Source organism: Thamnophis sirtalis, unplaced genomic scaffold, assembly GCF_051295495.1.
Source record: "Thamnophis sirtalis isolate CommonGarterSnake01/CBP01778 unplaced genomic scaffold, rThaSir2_p1.2 scaffold_6, whole genome shotgun sequence".
In the NCBI taxonomy this organism is placed as follows: domain Eukaryota; kingdom Metazoa; phylum Chordata; class Lepidosauria; order Squamata; family Natricidae; genus Thamnophis; species Thamnophis sirtalis.
The window spans coordinates 104,891,747-104,914,922 of record NW_028261386.1 but is presented as its reverse complement, the minus strand read 5'-3'; the positions used below and the strand labels follow the sequence as shown (position 1 = coordinate 104,914,922).

Sequence of the window (23,176 nt, the reverse complement as noted above, 5' to 3'; positions counted from 1 at the left end):
TAGTATTTGCACCAGTTTCTTTTTTTAAACTTTCCAGTTCCTAAAGAACTCTGCAGGGCTTACTTACAATAATTGTCCAAATGATGAGAACAGTGGTAATTGAGAGAAAAGAGCTGGGCGTGGTGAGGGTTCCCAACACTGGGGGAATAAACCTTCCAGAAGCTCATTAGAGATGCTGTACACTTCAAGAAGAGAAGTGTAGCCTGCCTGGATTTCATATACAATGCAGTAAAGTCATCAATAAATCAGATTTTTTGATACAATAGTTGTAAGAACAGATCTAGAACTAACTCAGTCTGCTGCAAAGGTACATGTATATATGTACCTTTTATACAAGCAAACTTAACATTAGATGTAAGGAAACAGGCAGAAAGACGTTGGATTTCCTAATCTTAGCTAGCGTATAACATTTGTGAAAGCAGCAAAACACCCATTTCATTTTATTTTAAACAGAATTGGCTTTGCAGAATTCCTGATAGCCTTTCTTGGGTCGCTGGTACTTTATAGTCCAACTGACAGATTATTGGCTTGTCCTCATACCAATACTGCTCCCACTCTGTATGGAGTATTTTTTTTTAAAGAAAGACATTCATTGCCATGTTGTGTTTATAGTTCTGATATCCACAGTCAGTATCTCTCTCTCTCTCTCTCTCTCCCCGCGCGCGCACACACACACACACGGTAATCCTATGGCTTGATGTCCATATATTCTGGGTATTCCTCAGATTGGTGCCTTCTACTTGATGGACAGTATAATCTAACATATCAGGAGGATACTGAGTTAGGGAAAAGTAAAACAAATCTCAAGCAAATAAAAAAACTTAGTTCCAGATAATGGTACTTTTGAGTAAGGAGATACAAATAACAGAGTTCTGACTCAGTGACAAGAAGACAGTAGACACCACTAGACATCTGTGGGACAGTTAGAAGATCTGCTGCTGCTGAATGACTAGGAGGTCCTAGCAGATACTGATAATACACTACTCTACTGGCCATGTTAGTGCTGCTAACTACCTTAATTCTTCCAAAAATCTACTGAAGTTTCTTGCTATCTATCTCGTCCTTCAAACAACATCTCGAGTCAAGCATCTTGCTGTTCTCCATGTCACCTTAGCAGGTATTCCCTAGCTCCGTGATGGTGAACCTATGACACATGTGCCTGAGGTGGTACGCAGCACCCTCTCTGTGGGCATGTGAGCCATCACCCCAATTCAGCTCTGCTGCGCATGCGCACGCACCTCCCACCGACCAGCTGGTCTTCAGGGCTCTGCCGTGTGGGGGGCAGGGTGCATGCGGGTGGGTGCAGGTGCATGCACGAGCCATGCATGCATTACACTTTTTTTGGGGGGGGCACATGCGTGCTTTGGGCACTTGGTCCGGAAAAGGTTATCTATCACTGCCCTAGCTTATTCATAGTTCGCTATTGTTGACAAAGAGATGTTAAACCATTATTATAAGCAATAGTATCTGTTATCAGGAAGAACCTATGGTAGGTATTCATTTTGAGAACAGCCATATGTGAAATGTAAAACATGGCCTTGCTCTAAGGCGAAGCAAGAGAAAGAATATTCTTAATTATGTTATGGATCATCTGCAAACTATGTTTAACTAACTAACTAAATAGCATCCTGGAAGATCATGACTATGTTTACCTACAATACAAACGTTAAACTCTCGTGTTTTTCTTACCACAAAAATGACAGCCCATATGAAAAGTAACTCCTTTATCGTGTACATGAAACAGCATTGGAATATTATTTTACAATATATGTCCATCTATCTGACAACAAAACGAGCTGTGAATCAACAAGAGTATCCTATTTTTTTTTTTGCATACTCAGTCTCATTGTAGTATTTGCTTGCTTTACTGCAGACTTGGAATGTTGCTCAAGAAGAAGAAAGCAAAAACCACGAAATACATTTTTCATTTGCAGTTTGTTGAAATGCAGCAATGTGCCTGATCAGTATGAGAAAGAGACCTTCAGAAGGAAAGGAAACACATTGGCTTGCTGCACCCCAAGACAAATTCTATTTGTGGCGGGAAGGGGAGAAGGGTGCATATGCCGTTCATTACCCAGAAGGGTAGCCAGGAAAACTCTGGCCATCAGCCAAGAGAATCATACACTATTTAGTCCATGTGTGCTTCAGATGTGCGCTCCTAATGGAACAACCTGGAGAGTGGGCAGAGGTCCTATTGGAGGTGCGATATACTCCTCTTCTCTCAGCAAACGCAACAGAATGTTCTTTTTATTCCGAGGCCAATGGTAGACATGAGTATTCTGAAGCCAGGTAGGCACATGTTCCTGTGGAGAAGGAAAAGTCAAAAAGAGAGAGAAGAATGTGGGTAGGAAAGAAGAGAGAAAGAAACAATATATAATCCCTCCTGATTTTTAATAGCAGCTTTTGAGACATACTCACCATTAGAGTTACAGACTCCACATTTGACATGAGTTTCCCCAGTCTTCCTCGTATGTCTTTGCCAACAAACCAAGCAATTAATTAATTGCTGTGGATTTCTTTTCTGAACAATTTCAGTAATTCCTTGTGAAATCACTTGTATGAAGCATTTTCCCAGCATGTTTATTGCTTCTTACATCATTCAGCTTTAATGTTCTATAAATCTGCATTCCATAGTTATAATGTTATGGTACAGTAGAGTCATGTACTGTAGCTTCCCTATAGCTTTGATAGCAAAGCTTCAGGAGGATCTTGACTAACCTACGCTAGATTATGGTAGTAACTTTTCCCAAGCCGATTAAGGAGAATTTATAAAGATGGTTCCTACATTTTCTTGTATGTGATATTACAAGGGGAATAGGAGGGCTTATTTTGTTATATTCCTACCCTGTTTCCCTGAAAATAAGACCTCCCTAGGTAATAAGCCCAATCAAGCTTTTGAGCACATGCGCTAAAATAAGCCCTCCTCTGAAAATAAGCCCTCCCCCAAAATATTGCAACACAGCAGCAGCCATGAGGTGACCACACTCGCCGCCTCCTGCACCTCAAAAATAATAAGATCTCCCCAAAAGTAAGGCCAGGCCCTTATTTGGGGGGTTAAAAGAAAATAAGACCCTGTGTTATTTTCGGGAAAACACGGTAATATACAGATTTATAAATACAACAGCCTATTTGAATATGATTATGAGTAGGATCACACCTCATGCTAAGTTATAACCAAACAAACAAGGATTCATGTTGTAACAAAGGAAAAATGCAGCCTCTAGAATCCCCCCCCCCAAAAAAATGTTTAAAAATGTTCAAAATGAAACAAAATAATTAGTATATCAGCTTCTAAAGAAGGTAACAAAATGTTAGCAGGTAACAAAGAAAAGGCAAAACTAGTCAATTCCCATCTTGGCTATTTAAAAAAAAAACCAATATGGGAGTATATGTTTCACTAAGCAGTTGTGAAGAGCAAGGTCAAGGAACAGGTTTGTTTTCAACTGATACATTTTTTCTATATTTTGAATCAATTTAAATCTCCAGGGTCAGATAAACGTCATCCTAGGGTACTGAAAGATTTGCTGATGGTCTAATAGACTTCATAAAATGTGAAATTTGAGATAATGGATAAAGTACCAAATGAAATTAGAATGAAAAATGTTTGTTAATAATGCTGAAATTACAGAGGTCAACATGGATTTGTCAACTATACTGCATCACTAGAAGAATAGTTTCCAAATCACTGGAACTAAGTTTATTTCATTATGCATTAATCAGACCCACCAGTTCTGGGCATTAGACTTTTAATCTGAATTCTTCTTAGATTAACTAGGTGGGATTCAGAAAAGCCCAATGAAGTAGCATGGGAGTCTAGAAATGTAAACTGAATAAAAGGCATCACAAAGTAGAAGGCCAAGACTTGTTCGTTAACATCGCAGACAGCAGGACAAGTAATAATTTAAAATTATAAGAATACAAGAGTAGTTCGACAGAAGAATTAAATACCTAGAGGGTTGATGGTCTCTGTGTCACTAGATGTGATAGATATTAGATAGCCACATGTCACCAATGCTTTAATTTGAATTATTTCCAATTCTGTAGTTCTACACAATGAGATTCTGATCTACACAGTATGAGAACCTAGTTGGTGTGTAAAAATTTTTCCATATTCTGCAGGACAGATTTTGGGTACAGATTGAGAGTAGAAGTATTGTTTTGATATAAATTATAATTCTGTTTTAAGAGCATTGTGAAACATTTCTCAAAATTGTTACATAAAATGCCAAAAGAATTTTTACTTCACATTCCCAAATATTTTTTTAAAATGTTATATATCTAATTTAAATTTTCATCAAGAACCAAAATGGAATTATTCTGCCTTTGTCATATTACCTTTTTTGCATTGGGAAAGAGCACAGGAATGAATCTAAAGTTCATGCTTCCTTGCTGTATAAATTCAATTTGCATCTGAAAACATACAAAAGAATGAAAATTTGTCAACATTAATTTCAGATGTATGTGTTCTGATTTCTAATGTACAATGGCCTTCAGCTATAAACAGACTCATATCCCTACAGTAGCACACTGACACAATCAGATAGATTTATGTATGTTTTTCTTGGATTATGAATTGCATAGAAATCAGAGGGGCAAAAGTAGGTTGTGATCCAATGTTAGGCACATCACATAAGTGCCCTGATCTGAGCAATATTGTTTTCCATTCTAGATTTTTGGAAGTAGGGGAGCCGGGGTGTACCAGTAAAGGAGAATATTTGTAGCTCAGGGTTGAATGAAGGGATCCCTGGTGCTCTCTGAGCTTGGTTGCTTTCTTGCAGACGTTTCATTATCCAAACTAGGTAACATCAGTGCACTGATGATATTACCTAGTTTGGATAATGAAACATCTGCAAAAAAATAACCAAGCTCAGAGAGCACTAAGGAGCCTAGGTGTTAATTACCCCTTATCACTGAGCAACAGATAAACGTGTGCAAGATGCATATGCTGTTCTGTGAGGTTTATTGCTGCGTATTTTTGTTGGAAGGCCTTTGTCTTGTATTTATACACCTGTTGAATGCTACTGCATATGGACAATTGAAAGCAGAATTGTATTTCATTTCTAGAAGCTTTTCAATTACATTGCAGGGCTTATTCACTTACATCTGAATTTTTCTTTTAAGTATGACAATAGTAATGAAAATATCAATTGGAGTTTAATCTGTAATAATCTTGCTTTAGAGATTGAGAGCAGATAGAGATTGGAATAGTCAGACAAGTCCAGTTTTATCTCTGACTGAAATACCCCAGCCATAACGTATCACCAGTCTGATTTAAGCATTCATATGCTGCTTTAGGTTTCAGAGCATCAGCCATTTGCAAAACACTAAAAAGAATAAAGGAAGTTGGGACAACACATTACAACGTTGACAGCAGGCTTGTCACTGCATCAAGGGCTAGGCCTCCTTGGGAGCCTAGAGAGAAAACACTAACTTCTATCAAAATCAGTGGAATGGGATCAAGGCGTATGTGGCATTTGCTGAACTGTAGGACTGAAATATGTGTCAGAAAATATTCACTGCTAGTAAGGATCAAATAGCTTTTCCTCCCTTCTCTGCCTCTTTCCCCCACCACTGCCACAGAAGGGAGCTTATCTTTGCATGTCTAAAACACCGCCTTTCCTCCCGCTGCATGTATGGGTCTGCTCTCACTCTGTGATAAATCTGTCCTGTTGGAAGCTTTCTAGACAAGCCAGTTGTATAGCATTTCATTCCTCGCTGAAAGGGAGGAAGCTCTGTTGCAGTATATTCAATCTGATCTAGGAAACCCTAGAGAGAATCCTCACACATGTTATCAAGCTGAGTCTCTGTGGTAATCGAGAAGCCATAGGGAGACAAAGATCAAATGCTCAGAGAAAGAGAACACAGTAACTCAGGGGTGGATATGAAAGTGTAGCTAGAACAATTCCACAAAATACAATTCTGTTTGGGGTTTTTTCAGTCTGCCATCAGTGGGCTCCAGTGTGTGTGTGTGTGTGTGTGTGTGTGTGTGTGTGTGTGTGTGTGTGTGTAGCAGTTTTCTGTGTTCCACATGTTCAGTGCAGGCATAAGATATGTTCATATCATAGTCATCTGTGGCAAGGCACAATGCTGTTAAGATGCAAATGTCATCACTTGCCTCCCTTGCTCCCCAATGGGTACTTATAGATCACATGGCAGAGATTTGAACAGAGCATGAAAGGATTTAAACAGGTCACAAAGCCACACATATAATCAACTGCATTTACAGAACATGGAGTTGACGTGCCCTCTAAAAAGCACAGCAGAGAGCAAAGTTTTAAATACGAACAAAGCAGGGCTTAACCACAGCACAAACGCCAATTATTTGGCCGAAGAAGAAGAAGAAGCGGAAGACTTCCTTTTGAAATGGCAAGCACGTGTCCTCACTCACCATCCTGTGGATGTACTTAGTATGTAAACCATGTTCGTCCTTGTCCAGCTGGGATTCAGCCCTTTCAACATCCTGTTTGTATTTTGGACTGATTGCTATGATTATCATTACGGTCTTCTGTCAGAAAGAGAAACACTTTTATGAAATCATAAAATGCAGCACAGTTGGGCAAAAACAGCTGGGAAAGCTGCCAGCTGGGACTTTACGTGATCTGATGTTCCTTGGAAGCATAAGGCAAGCCAGTTCCTTTTGGCAGTCAGACGGTACAGTATACATTGGAATTCCTCATACCAGATTTCCTGGATCTCCCATGAAGCAGAGTTTAATTTAACGGAGAGAGAAAATATTTTTCAGCATTGGCCATGCTGAATCACAAAAAAAAATCACCAACTCAGCCTATTGAACATAATTATGCCTACTGTACAAAACACAAACACACACACAGACACAATATGCATATTTATAATGTTGATTCTCACAGCTTGGAGTAGCTAAGAGGCTGTGGAAGAAATTAAACACCTTATTTTCAAGAGAAGCCACAAAATTAAAAACTTATTTTTAGGAGATAGATTTAAAAACAAACAAGCCGTAATCACAAAGATCCTCCTTCCACAAAGGAGAATTCATACACGGTACTAATTCACACTGATTCATATACACTCTACTAATTCACACTGTGGCTTTACAAATGACTGTATCCTATCTGAAACCAGAAAGAGCATTGAAATTTATAGCAGGGCTAGGGGACAACCTTTTCTGCTTGGTAGAGCATGCTCTACTATATTATCATCTTCAGTTGGCTGAGGGGTAGACAAGACAGTAATGTAATAGGGAGATGAGACCAAAATTGTCAGTTTGTTCTTTGTGGAATCTACAGTATGTGTCACTTTTGTAGGGGTATGAAGCTTACTGGAAGTGTAGCACATGCTTCCTTTTGTTTATCACTCAACACTGGCAGGATATTGACTTGGGGGATTTACCAGCCACTTTGGCTTCCACATTGTTGTGGCATAGGTACAAAGCTTTGGAAACCGCCTTTTATCTATATGATTTCCTTATCTAGTCTTGCACGACTACTAAGCCAACATATCAGTGGTGGGTTTCAAATTTTTTTAGAACCTATTCTGTGGTTATGGCCTATTTTGTGGGCGTGGCTTGGCAGTCACGTGACTGGGCAGGTATGGCCAACTTGACATCACTCATGCACACTCAAGTCACATGACCACCCCCCAAGTTACTTCCGGGTCCACCGGTCGAACCTTCTCTCACCGGATCGGTAAATTTCACCATCCGGTTCTCCCGATCCGGTGCGAACCGGCAGAAACCCACCACTGCAACATATGCAAACTTATCTGTCCAGCATGCTGTTTCTAGCAACCGATAGATTTCTGGGTATCATAATCTTTTTCTTTCCAAGCAAGACCTGTCTATCTCATCAAATTGTTAAAGTGAGCAGAACCAGCGGCAGGTTCATGTAATGAATTAAGCAAAAGTTAAATCTTATTTGGTAAACCAAGCCCCAATAGCCTGGGTTTACATGGCCTACCCATATGAACAACTATAGGTTAGTTCAACATGTAAATCACGTTCTCTTGGCAGTCCACTGCTGCTCATATGTTTCTTTGAACCTAATCCAAAATATACAACATAGCTAATTGATGTGCTTGATATATGTTTTTGTTCACTCTTTATCTCTCTCTCCCCCCCCCTCACTCCTCACACACACATACATTCCTTTACATAACACAGACAAGATGGATAGCTCATTACTCAGAGAAAGATTCCTCAAAATGTTCAGCAAAGGAATATTACTGATAAAAAGAGAGCCAGGCTTCCTTCTCTCAGTTGCTTCCATTTTAAATTCGAGGAAAGGGGAGGGAGACAAGGCAGGAAAAATATTAATAAGTAAGCCACGTGTAAAGGAGAGAACAGATTCCTATTTTAGTTCATTGTGCCTTAGGAAGCAAACTTAAGTATTCCATGCACGAAAAAAGTGCAAGATTAACATTTTATCTTTACTTACATCACTTAGATAACGTTCCATCCACTTGATAATATCAATTCCTCGGATGGTGTCCTCAAATATGTCAATCTGTTAAAAAGTGAAAATATTAATATGATTTCTTTAGCACTGGCTGGTCTCTAGGAGGCTACTTTAACCTTCATGCAACATTGGCATCCTTTCCAAACAGTTTGATTTAAGAAGCTTTCAATGCAAATATAGCTACACCAACAATACTGTCCATTAAAAAAAATATCCTACGTTTAGTACAGCTTGGTAAAAATTTTGTAGTTCATATCACAATGGAGAAATTGGTTAGATCGACTTGATTCATCCTGGAAAAAAAACCACTTGTGTGATAAGGCCTTGCCCACTTTGCACCTGTGCCATCCCCATGATGACCTCATCTGCCCAAAAAGTTATACTCACCTGTCGTAACTCATGGTTTACAAACCACAGTGCTCGAATTCACACATTTTGCCAAAACTATGAGTGTCGTGTTAAAATACTGCATACTGTTTCGACCCAACCAGGATCTTTAGGAGTCCCAGAAAATGGCCTTCCTTTGGTCATGGACAAAAAAGGAAGCTCTTGTTAGAATGAGCCAAATTTGTTGCCTCCATAGCTTGCAAAATGCCAGGCCAACTTCTGCCATTACGCATCATGAATTCGTATCTACCATGTCAAGAGTATGTTTCACTCAGTCTTGGAGGAAGATGTTCATAAAGTTACTGCCACGGAAGAATAAAATATAAAGAGTAATTCTTGACATGAAAATAGGTCTGTTCCTACTAATATTGAAGTCAACCTCTCTGAATGTTGTTCACACATCCAGAGTGCTGCTGGAGACACCTTTTATAAATAAGTTACAATTCTTATTTCTTACATCACTTCCAGTCAATACATTCACTTTAAATTCACATTTACATGTATTACTTAAATGAAATTTATGTCGCTTTTTAATATAATATTCATTATGAAATATACAATATTTAGGCAGGCAGGCACATTCAAAACAAACAATACCACTTTGAATTTAGAATTGCCTCTCTTCAGATATTCACACTTTTTCTCTTTGCAGTGCAGCAGGCATCCAGAATAAAATACTTACCGCAGTCTGAAATCCATTCACAAATAAAAAGTTCACAAATTTCATGACCTCCACAGCTGCGTCCACAGAATAGGTTATAAAGACTTTACCTAGGAGAAGTATAATTATCAATAAATAAAACAGGTGTGCTTGGTGAAACAAAAGAGTTCTGAATTCCAAAAAATTCACAAAGGCAGCCTACCATGAGTAGCTGCAAGACGATATGCTGCAGAGAAGGTGGCAGGTGTGGCCAAGAGGCCCTTTGTACATCTAGTGCCATCAATTTCATCCTTCCTGGACCAGGAGATTCTCCAAACAGTCGCTAATGCCTTGGCCACCTCACAAGTGGACTATTGTAATGCATTCTACACAGGGTTGACCTTGAAGGCTACTTAGAAGGTACAGCTGGTCTAGCATGCAGCGGTACAGACAGCCATGGGTAGACTGCATTATGCCATTGTGACTTTACTGCTCCATGAGTTTTATGTCTTACCCATTGGCTTCTGGGTGCGATTCATGGTGCTGGTTACATCTCAGAACTGATGAGGCTCAGGAAGTATTAAAACCTGGCTGTTCTGCCACATTTGGGAGAAGGTTGATGGTTGAGCCTACTGCATGAAGGAGGGGATTGTTAATACCAGTGATGGTGAACCTTTTCGGCACCGAGTGCCCAGACACACACTCGTCCGGAACGCAACACAGAAGAGGGACATACACATGCTGGAAAATGAACTTCCAGTTTCCGGCACATGCATGCACAGTGGCCAGCTAGTCTTCCGGTTACTGGTATGCATGCACGTGTGACGATCAGCTGGCTGATCACACTGGAAAACGGAAGACCAGCTCTCCCAGTTTTCAGCACTGCCACATGCATGAAGGCCAGCTGATCGTTGTACGCGCATACGTGTCAGAAACCCAGAAAAGGAATGGGCAACATCGGGCCGTGCCAGGCGACATGGTGCCATAGATTCGCCATCACTGGTTCATACATTTGTCTTCTTGCATCTTATAATTTACGTTTGGTACTGTTCTTGTTTTTTAACTCTAGGCTGCCGGAATCATTGCAAATCGGGTGCCCCTAAATTGTATATATGCAAGTATAAATAAACAACCACTGTGGTCTCAACAGGGACCTTTGGATTTTAGTCATCAGGCAAGTCTGTAAGAGCAGAGTTCCCCAATCTTTCTAGCTTTGTGGACCGGTGGAGAGGGAATGGTTCTGCACAAGCATTGGGCAAACTGCTCCCTGCTCATCCACCAATTCCACAGCTTGGTTCCAAATGGTTCAAGGCCCAGTAGTGGAACGCGGCCCAGAGGTTCGGGACCCCTGTGTAAGAGTAAAGACATCCCCAAAATTCAGACCTCAAATTACAGCTGTAGAAGTCAAAACAAAACCTTGCACCTGTCTTCTTTGCTAATTGGAAGTCACTGTAGCGACTTCAGCGAAAGTGTCTTGTGTCCCCGATAAGACTCCCCAACTCAGAAATCTAATCACTGCTTTCTATATCAGCTGCAGTTTCAGGATCATTCAGAGCTCATTACTGTACAGGTAGTCTTCAACTTACAACAGTTCACTTAGTTATTGTTCAAAGTTACAACGGTACTGAAAAAAGAGACATGGCCATTTTTCACACTTAGGACTGTTGCAGTATCCCCATGGTCATGTCATTTAAATTCAGATGCTTGGCAACTGATTCACATTTACGACAGTTGCAGTGTGCCGGGGTCATGTGATCTCTTTTGCGACCTTCTGACAAGCAAAGTCAATGGGGAAACCAGATTCACTTAACAACCGGGTTACTAATTTAATAACTGCAATGGTTCACTTAACATCTGTGGCAAGAAGAGCAAAACTTACTTAACAAATGTCTCATGTAGCAACACAAATTTTGGGTTATAGATCAAGGACTATCTGTCTATTGTCCACCTCTATCTAAGAAGACGTTGTACTAGGGTCTCTGTTTACAGAAGAAGAAACAACAAGATAAAATCTTTTTTGGTTTTCCTTCAGCTTTTTAAAACTTTGTCCCTGCCTGTGTTTTTAATCCTGTTCTTTGAGTGTTTCTCTTTTCATTTTGCAAGCACAAAGAGACACCCAGAGTCCTGTGCTGAATAGGCTAGCTACAGTATATAAATCAGAAAGATTTATAGGAAAGTCTTTCAAGCTTTTTGCTAATATAGCTCTACAAATCTCTCAATCAGTAGAAGAACTCAATAATGCAAAAATGGTATTTGATACATATTATGGGGGTGGGGGAAGGGCAATGATCTTTACTTATTTCCAGCAAGTAAATACAGACAAACAACTAACAAACAACTAACAAACTAACAAAACTAACAAACAAGAAAGAGCAGAAACTTACGTAGCTCTTCAGGCAAATTGCTGGTCCTCAGTGTCCCTCTGGCTGCAGAATTAGTCAGGGGCCTTGGGATAGCCCCAGAGGTGGTCATACTGCCAGACTGAGCCATAGAATCAAAAGGAAATCTCTCTACGCCCTCATGGGCACCGTATATTTTGAATGGTGCGTTATTCTCAAGCATCTGATTCTGAAACTGGTCACTGAGGAGAGAAAGAAAAACCACTTTAAATTCTGAAAATGTTCAAATCTCATGATTCTAAGTACATGTTCGGTGTCCTTTCTTAATAATAAAGGCATAATGATTCTCTGTGTTCAGAAATAGCTGGGGAAAACTGCATTTATAGGCCAGGGAAGATTAAGGACCCCACCCAAAAGCTTCTTTTGTTCTAAAGTGAAAAAAAATGAATTAAGCTTTCTCCTATTTATTGAAACAGAATTGGGGCAGATTCGACTTAAACCAGTCTGCCACCATTTGTAATTGGGGCCTGCCAGGACTGAAGATGCTCAGGGACGGTGCAAGACTGCAATCAGAAATCCTAATGACTTCAACAGGGTTTGTTGCTCAAAATAAGGATGGGAGGAAGTGGTATCAATACATCTTGAAGTATACTTTCCATATGCCAAGTGTATCCAAGCTCTTGAAAAGACCATCAGGATCTTAAAAGAAGCCTGCCCCTGGCATTTTTACTTTTTTGATTCCAATTATTTCTTTTGTTCTTTTATTATCTTAAAAATTTTAAAGAAATCCTGAAGCATTTGATAGGAATCCGAGATCTCCTCTTCCTGTGGGATAAAAACAGTTCTGCAATTTCAATCAATCCTGAAGTCAGGGTTACTGTAGCCGCTAATCCTTTGTGAAGTGGGAATTGTAAATCATTTCAAAACTCCATTACGGTTTGGAGCAGGAAACACATGTATGTTAGTCACTATCTGCCCTGCATCGCCTCATTCATTCCAAATATACTTTGTTCCTTGGAGAAGCAGTAGTATACAATATGTGGGCACGCAGACATAACCCTTACTATGCAAGATGAATTGTCTATGTTGAAGGACAATGTTTACAATCTAGTTCCAAATTGTGTAACCTGCAGTTGTCAGTGGTCATGTGGCCTTCAAACTAGTTTCATGGGAGATGACAAGATGGTGTGTGTAATCCTACATTACTACAAACTCCACCCACTTTCAATTCCAAATCCACCCACACTCTGATTGTTATGACTGGTTGTCTGATGCCATAATTTAGTGAGTCTTCATAATTTAGTTATTAGATAGAGGCTAGCGCTGGGTGAATAATCCAAAGAGGCAGGAGAAGAGAAAGCACTACATCTAGAAAACCTGGAAGCTAACAAGGAGAAAGACATGTAATTACTGAACCTGGAACAGAAACAAAGTATATAAGAATTATTTGGTTTCCCTGCCAGAAATCAGTTAGGCCTGTGAGAAGCAGCAGAGATTCATATCAACAAGGCAATTCAGCCTGGGAAGACCATTCAATTTGCCTCAGTGAAATGACTAGGGAGGTTTTAAATTACTTTAGGCTTATATACATTTCGTAGATGACCTCACAGCAATAAATTACTATACTCTTGAGGTGAGAAGTTTAGAGAAAGAGGCAAAAAAGGTTTGCAGTTTCATTCAGAACCTTTAGATCACGGGTGTCAAACTCCATCGTGTCACTTAACATATTGTGACTCTTTTGCCTTTGCAGAGCCGGGGAGGGCGTGGCCTGCGTGACACACCCGGCCCATTTGACACCCCAATACACTAATGTAGTTTACCCACTAATGACTTACTGTGTCTTGAAGAATCATCCAATCAAAAGTTGTGTCAAAATAACAGCAATGACAGTCTTTATATCTGATCAATCATGGCCAAATGAAGACTTAATTTAAACAATGAAATGGCCAAATGCACTTTAATGGCACATTAATTATTGTAAGTGAATTTGTACTTTTGCCCATTTCTAGTATTCTGTTTTACTCTAAGTCAGTGGCTTGGTAAATTTAAGCTTGTCTGAATCTGAAGCAGCCATTCTTCATATATTTGGAACAAATAATGACTAAGTTAGGCAGTAGTTTTAAATTCTGGTTCACAGTAACTATAAATGGAACCTCTTTGTATATATACTTAGCCTCAGGTGAGCCATCAGCCTTGATTATAGGAGCAAATGAGATGGCAGGTGTGTTGATATTATCCAGGCAAAGGTTAGCATACCGCTCATATACACAGGATGCTAAAATAATCATCATTAGCTTTGCCTGCAAAAAATAAAATAAGCTCCAAGGTTGGAAAATACTTACTGAAATCTCTGAAGTCCTTCGGAAGAGCTTTCCCCCTGAGGCAGTCTTTCTTCATTACACTTGGGTCCATGTGGACTAGAATAATGCGGGATTATTTGCTGCGCAGGGCGGGTGACTCTTGCACAAGGCCCAGGAAGAGGAAGCTGCACTTGAGGTGAACGTGCAAAATGTTGGTAGGGGGTTTGCCCATCTAAACATAACATAACAGAAAATAAAAATTCAGGCTATTGTATAAGTGAGACTCCTTTCCATAACAGGTAAATAGATGGTATAGGCCAGCGATGGCAAACCTTTTTTGGTTCACGTGCCATAAGCGGGGGGAGCGCAGGGGGGGTCGTGCGTGGGCGTGCTGCACCCATAATGCAATACGCGATCCCCCCAGTGTGCATGCGCGCATGACAGGTACTCCCCCATTTTTTGCATGTTTTTTTTTGCCCTCCCCAGGCTCCAGAGGCTTTATGGGAGCATGGAGAGGGCGAAAACAGCTTCCCCCACCCCCCTTGACGCCCCCCGGAGGCTTCAGGAGCTTCCCTGAAGCCTCTGGAGCGCAAAAAAACCCAGCCCTATGGGCAAACCGGAAGTTCGGGAATGGACTTCCAGTTTGCTCGTAGGGCCGTTTTTAGTCCTTCGGAGGCTTCAGGGATCTTCAGAAGGCTTCTCTGAAGGTTCCGGAGGACTAAAAATGACCCTACGAGCAAACCGGAACTGAAAAATGCCTTTAAAAAAACACCTCCCGTGCCCTGACAAATGGCTCCATGTGCCACCTGTGGTACGCGTGCCAGAGGTTCGCCATCCCGGGTATAGGCAGTCCTCAATTTACAACAGTTCATTTAGTGACTGTTTGAAGTTACAACAGCAAAAAAAAATTGATATGATCATTTTTCACACATGCAATCATTGCGGCATCCCTATGGTCATGTGATCAAAATTCAGACTGATTCACATTTATGATAGTTACAGTGCCCTGGGGTCAAGCAATCACCTTTTGCAACCTTCTGAGAAGCAAAATCAACGGAAAAACTAGATTCCCTTAACAACCATGTTACTAACTTAGTAACTGCAGTGATTCACTTAACAAATGTGGTAAGAAAAGTCATAAAAAGGGGTAAAATTCATTTAAAAAGGTCTCAGTAACAGAAATTTTGGTCGTAAATCAAGGACGATCTGTATGATGGCATGATCAAATTGGATGCATTCCTTGTACCAAGACATGGTTTTATTTATTCACATTTTATTGACTAAACCCCCCATGCAACTCACTAAGGCTGCACATGGCTCAAAAACAATTTGGAAGAAGTGCTTGGGATTCCTGCAAGCACAGCATCCCTTTGCTATTCATTAAATTACGCATGGCATTAAATATAGTAATGTCACACATTAAGATTTTCTTAATTGTAGCTTATTGAATAATCTGGGTTGGCTGGAATCACTTGATTAAGGATGCAGTAATGAATTCATACAACATATGAAATCAAAGCCCAATAAATTACAACATTACACTTAAGTATGACAAAACCCCAGCCAATAGGGACAACCATTTTACAAAAATGCAGTAAATGCATGTGTACCAGGGGAAACACCATTTATGACCAATGAGCTTACATGGATTCTGGCGGTACATATTCTGATTGTAGTATCTTGGATGCCATTGAGCTTGTGGTGAATTATAAAGATGGGGCATCTGTGGAAATAAAGGGTAAGACAGAGAGTCCATCTGTGGATATTCTCTGGACCTCAGAGACCTTGGAAGGTCTTGTATGTTCAAAACAGAAGTAAAGGACAAGGGAAGCTCAGGTTGTCCAATGCCCAGAGGATCCTGAGGCTGAGAATCATATCCTGCATCTTCTGTCCTTAGGTCTACTGGCACCCTATTATCATGCTGCCAGTTGGGCTTTACGTTTTCCTGATTTTCACCAAATGAATGCTGGGATATTTCAGATGAACTTCTTTGCAAATTACTAGAATTGTGCCCAATGTCAAGAGAATCAGCTGATGGTTGAGACCTCAAGAGCTGGTTTGTTTTGTGTTGAGGCAAATGATTACATTCTGAACGATCTGTTGAATTGCTGGATGGGCCAGGAAATTGTCCTCTTCTAGAATCATAGGTGTCTTCCGGAAGACTATGGCCATAAGCTTCCAGTATGCTATTATTATAATTGACATGGTCAAGGTGCTTATAGAATCCTAGTTGCCCATATATCGGATGAGATGTTTGCGGTGCATAAGATCCCATAGGCATTGAGTTATTTATAACTTCTACAGAAGGGTTCGAAGCCTCTTTCAGTGAATGTTCTGGAAATGGAGACCAATCAATAGTTTCATCCACTTCAACTGGAATACTTCGACTCATTGTAGCACCTAAAGTGGGGAGAGGAGGGGAAATATACAGTATAAAAAAGGTTTATTATTTACTCTGCATAAATGTATCTAATTCAGATGTGGTCCCAGCAATAAAATGGGAAATCTGAGACATGGAAGCAACACATCTGGAAGAATATAACATCCTTCCATTCCCCACTATCCTGTCAGCTTCTACTGAAGAAGCTTCTTGAATGAGAAGTGAAATGTTTTCAAAAGAAAAAACAAGAAAGTAAAGTTGCCTCCTGAAAAAGCACCTTGAACTGAGAATGACTGAGAATCTCTGCAGAATCTGGAAGATGGGGTAAAATTGGAATTGGCTGAATGTCAGGGTTCCAAATAGCATCCAAAATGAAATCAGAGTCTGAGGCAAAAGATTCCTCAAAGTTCCAATTTGGCACATCTGGGAAAACCCAAATCTAAAAGCTTCCCGGTTTTCCCACCCAGTTGAAAGTTCAAGATCCTGCTCCAACATCCACAAGTTCATCACATGGTCCAATCTCCCACTGCCATGAAGACAGATTCCTCCCATCCAGTTCCGGCCAGGTGCAGAGACAAAAATGACCTTGAGTTTCTAAGAAGAATGTTATTATGGCTACATATCACCAAACTCCTTATAATCCCCCCTCCCATTTTTCCACACTAGAAAGTAGACAGTAGAAAGTGTAGCAGGCCTGAAGTCCAAAAGAAAAGATGGCTTGTAGGCATGACACTGAATTGTATTACATAATTGGGCATCTTATGGTAATACTTTAAAAAGATGACTGACTTGGCCAACGCTTGCCTAGATACCTGAAAGAATTTAGATTGTCATAGTTAGAGTTTTGATTGCTCCCTTCACCATAGTTCTTTATTCCATCCAATCTTTAGGACCTAGTCAGTGGACCAGTGGAGGAAACTGAGCTGGCAAAACCTTCCTGCAAGGTTTTTGAGAGGCTGAAATTTTCTAACGCATTTGACATAATTCATCCGGTTCAAGATTAGACAACCATGATGTGTTTTATCATCCGTGGTTCGGTCTGAATAAAAGGCTCTGCAAAGTGGCAAAACAAAACACTAACCTTGTAAGGATGTCATTTCAATATCCTGTAGGAAATCTCTGGAAATAAATACCAAGTGCAAATGGTAGCTAAGGGTGAGGGGTGGGGGGAGGGAGAGAAAATATAAATCATAACATAAATAAACAATTATGGTCATCATTCACAGAATAGATTTAGAAAAAGATTTATTTCCATAAAAATATGCTCGTTCCCAATTTCCACTCATTGAAATGGCTGAAAGAGGAGATGTGGGATAAAAATAATGCCTTATTGCTTTATGATTAATTGTATCATGCTCTGAGATCTAGTGATATAGCTTGTGTGATATTCAAATAAACAAGTATTTTAAAACACTTTTCCTCACCTTAGAGTTCTTCAGATGTTTGGGAACCACAACAGGAAGAGGAAGGAATATGGGTGGGGTACGCTCCCTGCCTTGAGTTACCTATAAATTAATAAAGACAGGGTAAGAATACAATAAATAAGTTTCAGTTAGCTCATTTTCAATCAACAGAATGCTTTTATGGAGACATTAAAAAACATATATTCTTTGAGTTGTTCTTTTGGTAGGCCTGGACAGCAATATAGGGCATTGCAGGCCAAAGCAACTAGATGCAGGGACAGGTTTTTTCCTTCAAGCCATCACTGCTGAACACCTAATTCTCACAGGGCTGTCTAATGTCTCAGTGTATTTACTCATATAGTATGGCTGTAGTATTATTTATCCTTATTATCTTCTTTACTCCCCCTTCTTATTGGTATTATTATTATGATTATCATTGTTCTGTTGCTTGCATGCACACTGAGAGCTTCTGTACCGGAGACAAATTCTTTGTGTGTCTGATAATCACACTTTGTCAAATACAGTATTCAATTCAATTGTATCTAAGCTTGTTGTGATGTGTGGGTAAAATATTCATCATCAAGTTCCCAACTTCAAAATTGCACATGCATTTTTAAAATCAGAGTCAGTAGACTTCTATAGCCGTGATGGCGAACCTGTGGCACGCATGCCAGAGGTGGCACTCAGATCTCTCTCTATGGGCACACACGCCATCACCAGCTGCTCTTCTGGTTTCCTGTGTGCATGTCTTCGCGAGCACCAGATTGCCGGAAGATGGCCTAAAAAGGGCCAAAAAACTGCCCTAAAACCAGGCTGAGGGCATTTTCCAGCCTTTTTTGGACCATTTTTCGGCCAAGAAAGTGGCCTGAAAACAGGCATATGCGCCAGCTGATCTTTGGGTTTCTGGTGCTCTGGCACGCACACACGTTCCGGTTTCGGCACTTGGTGCCAAAAAGATTCACCATCACTGCTCTGTAGTATCATAAAAATCAATGAGGTATATGCTTTGAGATGCAATGGGAGCTCCTACTTTCAGTTTTCTAAATATATTTTAAAAAGCAACTGCATGATCCCTGATTCACACAGGACTGTATGCGGGCTGGAGAATTCTAGGAATTGGAAGTCCACACATCTAAAGTTTCCAAGATTGAAAAAGATTGCACTAGATCAACTGGTTCCTCTCCCCACTCATTCCCACCACACAGAAGCAGCAAGGGAAAGGAAATCTTCAGGCTTAGGATCCTAATAAATGGAGTGTGAGTTTCTCCATTCTGACCTGTGCAGCTCTCTGGTCCAAAAATCAATGCATTTCATTTGAGGAAGCACATGTTCTTCATGGTTAATTTTCTTGCCAAGTTTGGAAGAATAACAATGAGTTCCAGTAGGGCTGACTTCAAGTATTTCTTCAAACCTTGCTTCAGTTGCATAAAGGGGAAAATTCAATAATGAACTGAAACAACTCCAAATTATTTATTTTTACTTTTTGCAGAAGAAAAACAGCTGAGAGTGATTTTAAGACAGCAAGAGTTCTATACATTTTAATATCAAGTCACTTCCAGAATTCCAGAAAAATATTTAAAATGTATTTATTTCTACAGGGGTAAGGGTCACCCCTTCAACGAAACTTCATAAGAAATAAGCTGAATCAGAAAACTGAAGTATCAGGTTAAATCTCATCCTGACCCAAACAGTTGCAGCATTTTAAAAATATAAAGGAGAAAATAAAGCAAATTTCTCTATACTGTATTGCCACTTTCTCATTTCCACTCCTTCAGTCATCTTATAATTCAATTCTTACAAAATTAAACAGAAATGAAGAATGCAATAGACATACGCCTATCAAGTCCACATATATCTAGTGTTGACATATAATCCCAAAAGTTGGGCTTACAAGCCTTACATCTATATGGACTGTAAAACTGCCACATCTGAGCAAGAAAGCAATGTTACTCTGTAGTATTTAAGAATACTTTAAATTTCGTTTTTCCTTTCCTTGTCTAGAATTATCCAACTCAAGAATCTTTTGGTAGGCAATCCTGAAGGCCTTCCACAAAGTCAGAGGCAGAAATCTCACCCCCTTACAAGCAAAAACACCCAGCTGTGGAATCTGTGCATCCTACATCTGCCCTGTCAGTATGGCTGAAGGCAGATGAAACTCCAGGGATGGGGGGAAGTGTTTCCGTTTGGCTCAGATACCAGCAGACAGCAGCAGTGTACACATTTAAATGATTGCTGGATAATGAATCCAATCAGGCTGTCAAGTGGGAAAGGGGAGAGGAGTCAAATAAGATAATTTGTTTGGGTAATTTGCCCTGAATGAGTCCATATTAAGTTTGTAATTCATATCCAATCATGGCCAGCATTTTGGAAGGAAGAAGGGGGGGGGGGACCAGAATCCCTTCTGCTCCAACTATTTGTGCATTTCTTAAGACAATTTGAACCTCATTAAAATCTCTGTACTTTCCCTTTTAAAGGCATGCGTCAGCCTATGAAATCTCCAAAGAACAAGGCTGATTAAACTCCCTCTGTTTTTGATTAAATCTTTTCTGACAGTAGAGAAGAAGAATGTGGAATAACACATGGCAAGCTAGGTAGATTCCAGCTTCAAAGGCCACGCTGTTAGCTGAAACAGCTAGGAAATAGGAAACAGGGAGGGGGTGGGTGGTCAGACGGTAGGTAGGGCCAGCCTGAGCTTGTAACAGCATACTCGTTGAGAGAGAAATGCAATTCAGTCTACTTTTTTCAGCAAAAGCATTCTTCCTAAATTAGAATATGAAAAGAGAGCCACAGCCTAACTGACGCTCCCTTTTCCCTCATTTTAATTTCAACTATTGTACTATCAATTCGGGATTTTTCACATAAGTAGATGATAGTTCTAAACATGAAGAGAGAAGGAGTGGGATACAGAGTTGCCTTAAAGCGGTGCCAATCATAGCATGGCTGATAAGAAACAGGGCTGGAAAATTCATACTGAGGCGCCACCACTAAGAAGGTTCTGCTCCTGATACCCATCAATATAGGGACCCGTCTAATAGGGGGAGACCACTGGGACTTACTCCCTAGCTAACACATCAAGGCTTAACTTCCTTTTCTGTTTAAGTGGTAAAAGAAGATATGAATAGAAAACCTTGCACACCTCACTAAAACAGGCAGTTCATTGTTTTCTGTTCAGGCAATATATGTAGGCACTCAGAATATTCTTGGAGTTGGATGATCTTAACAAATCCAACAAATAAATAAATCCCAACCATGATATATTTACATTCTCAAAATGTCACCAGCCTCTCAAGGAGATATGTTGCAAGTTCATTTTTTGAGTAGTATTTTGGCAACAAATCAGAGAAGAAACATAATCTACTCTACGCGTATCCTTAGGAGGGTTATTTCATACATTAAAAACAGCTTTGCATATTAATCCTCTCGTAGAAGAGAAGCAGGTTGGGGACAGAGCCTCCTAGAGAAAATCTATCCAGGGGGCGGCTAAGAGTTTGACCCCAGCTTAATGGCACATAATCAATCAAATTTAGACAACTCTGGGCCAACTCCATGGAATCTACAAGAGGCAAAGCCATTGTAGTTGGGCCTCCCAGCCATTTTTCAGTTGACAACACAGATTTATTGGCAGCAGAATCACTGTGTCTGCGTTTTCAAAGTGCTCTTATGGCCTGAGATAATTCACGGAGGAGCCCAAGGTCTCACTCCCAACTAGCCTGCTGCAGCGGGAGTAAATCAGGAGTCAGGAAGGGAAATGAGGCCCCAGCTGAGAAAAACAAGAGCAGCAGTGGAAAAAGTGGGCCAACAGCGACAGCCAAATAGGTAAAGGAGGGGAGCTTTTAACAACTCACCTTTTAGACCCCAAAGGGGATCAGCAGGACAGGGCAGACCACCTGGCCGCCTGGTGTCGTCCGTCCTTCTCTTCTCCCCCCACCAGATTGTCCCTCCTTGAGGTTCTCCTGGCTTCTTCCCTCCTCCCTTGCTCTGCCAGGTAAGTTGCCGAACAGGCTCCTCACCAGGAAGTAGATGCGTGTATGCAAATCGCGGAAATAAAGCAGTGTCGGACGGCTCATTTTGAAGAAGTCAGTAGGGCTGTCAGAGGAGAGGAAGTGCGACTGATAAATACCGGAGGAGGAAGCGTTTGACTAGAGAGGGTGGCTCAGGCGGCGAGGTTGGGTCCCTTAGTTTTCAAGCTGGAGAAAGGGGACCCGGAGCGGGGCGTCCAGATTTCAAATCGGCAATCGACACGCGCGCCACAGGAGCCGATTCCTGCCCTGACCTTTAGGAACAAGAGCAGGGAAAAGTTCACGGGGTGCCCGTTTAATCCTTCTACTGTGCAACTTTAACGACCGACACGAGGCTTTTCTAATCAGGGATCGGACAGAGGTTAATAGGCACTGATGGGCATTTTTTTGACGACGTAGCAGTCTGTCGTCATGAAAAAAAATGCCGTCAAAAAGCAAAGGATTACATTTATTTAGTTTGTCAAACATGTAAAAGATAACCGGTATAAGTATAAGCGTAAATATGAAGACAGTAAAATGGGTACGAATAAATGGAGACAGTAGGACAGGGACGGTAGGCACGCTGGTGCGCTTATGCACGCTCCTTTGTTGCAGTATATGCGACCTCATAACTGCATATGTTACAAGAATCTGAAGGACTTGGTCATATGAAAGCTACCAGACCCGAGTTGCAAAAATCTGCAAGGCTAGGAGCATGCAGGAAAGTGTCTGTATACATTCTCAGTCATGCAGGTCATGGTTGTCCCAAAGGTGCTTTTTCGAGAGGCATCCTGAAAAAAAGCACCTTTGGGACGGCAGCAAAGAGATTCAGAAAACGACACTGCCATCTAGTAGTCATCTGGATTTTTGCAGCCTGGATCTAATAGCCTTATTACCGAAACTAATTTTTAAAATGTCTAAAAAACTAAAATAACACTATACCACCCACCCCCATCTCCACCCTCCACAAAAATAACTTGCCTTGTTTAAAGTGGTGGTTTTTTTTAACTTTGCAACTCTTAAGATGTGTGGAATTCTGGGAATTGGTCTACATTGCTTTAAAGGAAGAGTTGTCAATCTTTTGGCAGCCAGGAGTGGCAGAAAGACCTGTGATGTGGTTAAGGTGTGGAAACAGAGGGCGCCCGAGGTTCTGGTTCACCCGCAGAAGTGAGTCTCACCTTTCCCTCGCCCCCCTCTCAAACACACACCAGTGGTGGGTTTCGGCTCCCGTTGCAACCGGTATGCTGCAACGGAGCTGGGAGTGTACCATGGGCACACGGGCTGCGCACACATGCAC

General features: G+C 40.7%; 1 protein-coding gene and 1 long non-coding RNA gene across 5 annotated transcripts in view; one reads left to right on the top strand and one right to left on the bottom strand.

Annotated features, from left to right (window-relative positions):
• Window positions 1-1,709: 1,709 nt before the first annotated feature.
• Window positions 1,710-21,978, bottom strand: TRAF3IP2 (TRAF3 interacting protein 2). 4 transcript variants are annotated; one of them, XM_087718626.1, is made up of 11 exons: window positions 21,727-21,978; window positions 17,903-17,983; window positions 17,560-17,627; window positions 15,743-16,498; window positions 14,141-14,330; window positions 11,844-12,040; window positions 9,502-9,590; window positions 8,412-8,480; window positions 6,389-6,502; window positions 4,336-4,410; window positions 1,710-2,303 (listed from the first exon to the last, which is right to left on the bottom strand). In XM_087718626.1, exons 3-11 carry the CDS (start codon window positions 17,573-17,575, stop codon window positions 2,145-2,147), a joined length of 1,665 nt encoding a protein of 554 aa, XP_087574752.1. In that variant the 5' UTR covers window positions 17,576-17,627; window positions 17,903-17,983; window positions 21,727-21,978; the 3' UTR covers window positions 1,710-2,144. The 4 variants fall into 4 exon arrangements, with proteins under 4 accessions (XP_087574752.1, XP_013910610.2, XP_013910612.2 ...); XM_014055135.2 differs by having other exon boundaries at window positions 6,389-6,505; window positions 21,727-21,975; XM_014055137.2 differs by lacking the exon at window positions 17,560-17,627 and adding an exon at window positions 17,291-17,531 and having other exon boundaries at window positions 6,389-6,505; window positions 21,727-21,975.
• The window catches only part of LOC148045148 (uncharacterized), a 19,496-nt gene continuing 18,072 nt past the window's right edge, over window positions 21,753-23,176 (top strand). The window contains exon 1 of the long non-coding RNA XR_015697072.1: window positions 21,753-21,866. This is a non-coding gene — a long non-coding RNA (uncharacterized LOC148045148). The remainder of the gene's footprint in view (window positions 21,867-23,176) is intronic.

What these genes read in the sequence shown, in the direction of transcription:
- TRAF3IP2 (XM_014055135.2), bottom strand. An exon ending in CAATTTGCCTGAAGAGCTAC is followed by an intron (nt 9,591 to 11,843) that starts GTAAGTTTCTGC and finishes TACTTCTCCTAG; the next exon opens with GTAAAGTCTTTATAACCTAT. An exon ending in TCTTTCCCAATGCAAAAAAG is followed by an intron (nt 2,304 to 4,335) that starts GTAATATGACAA and finishes CCTTCTCCACAG; the next exon opens with GAACATGTGCCTACCTGGCT.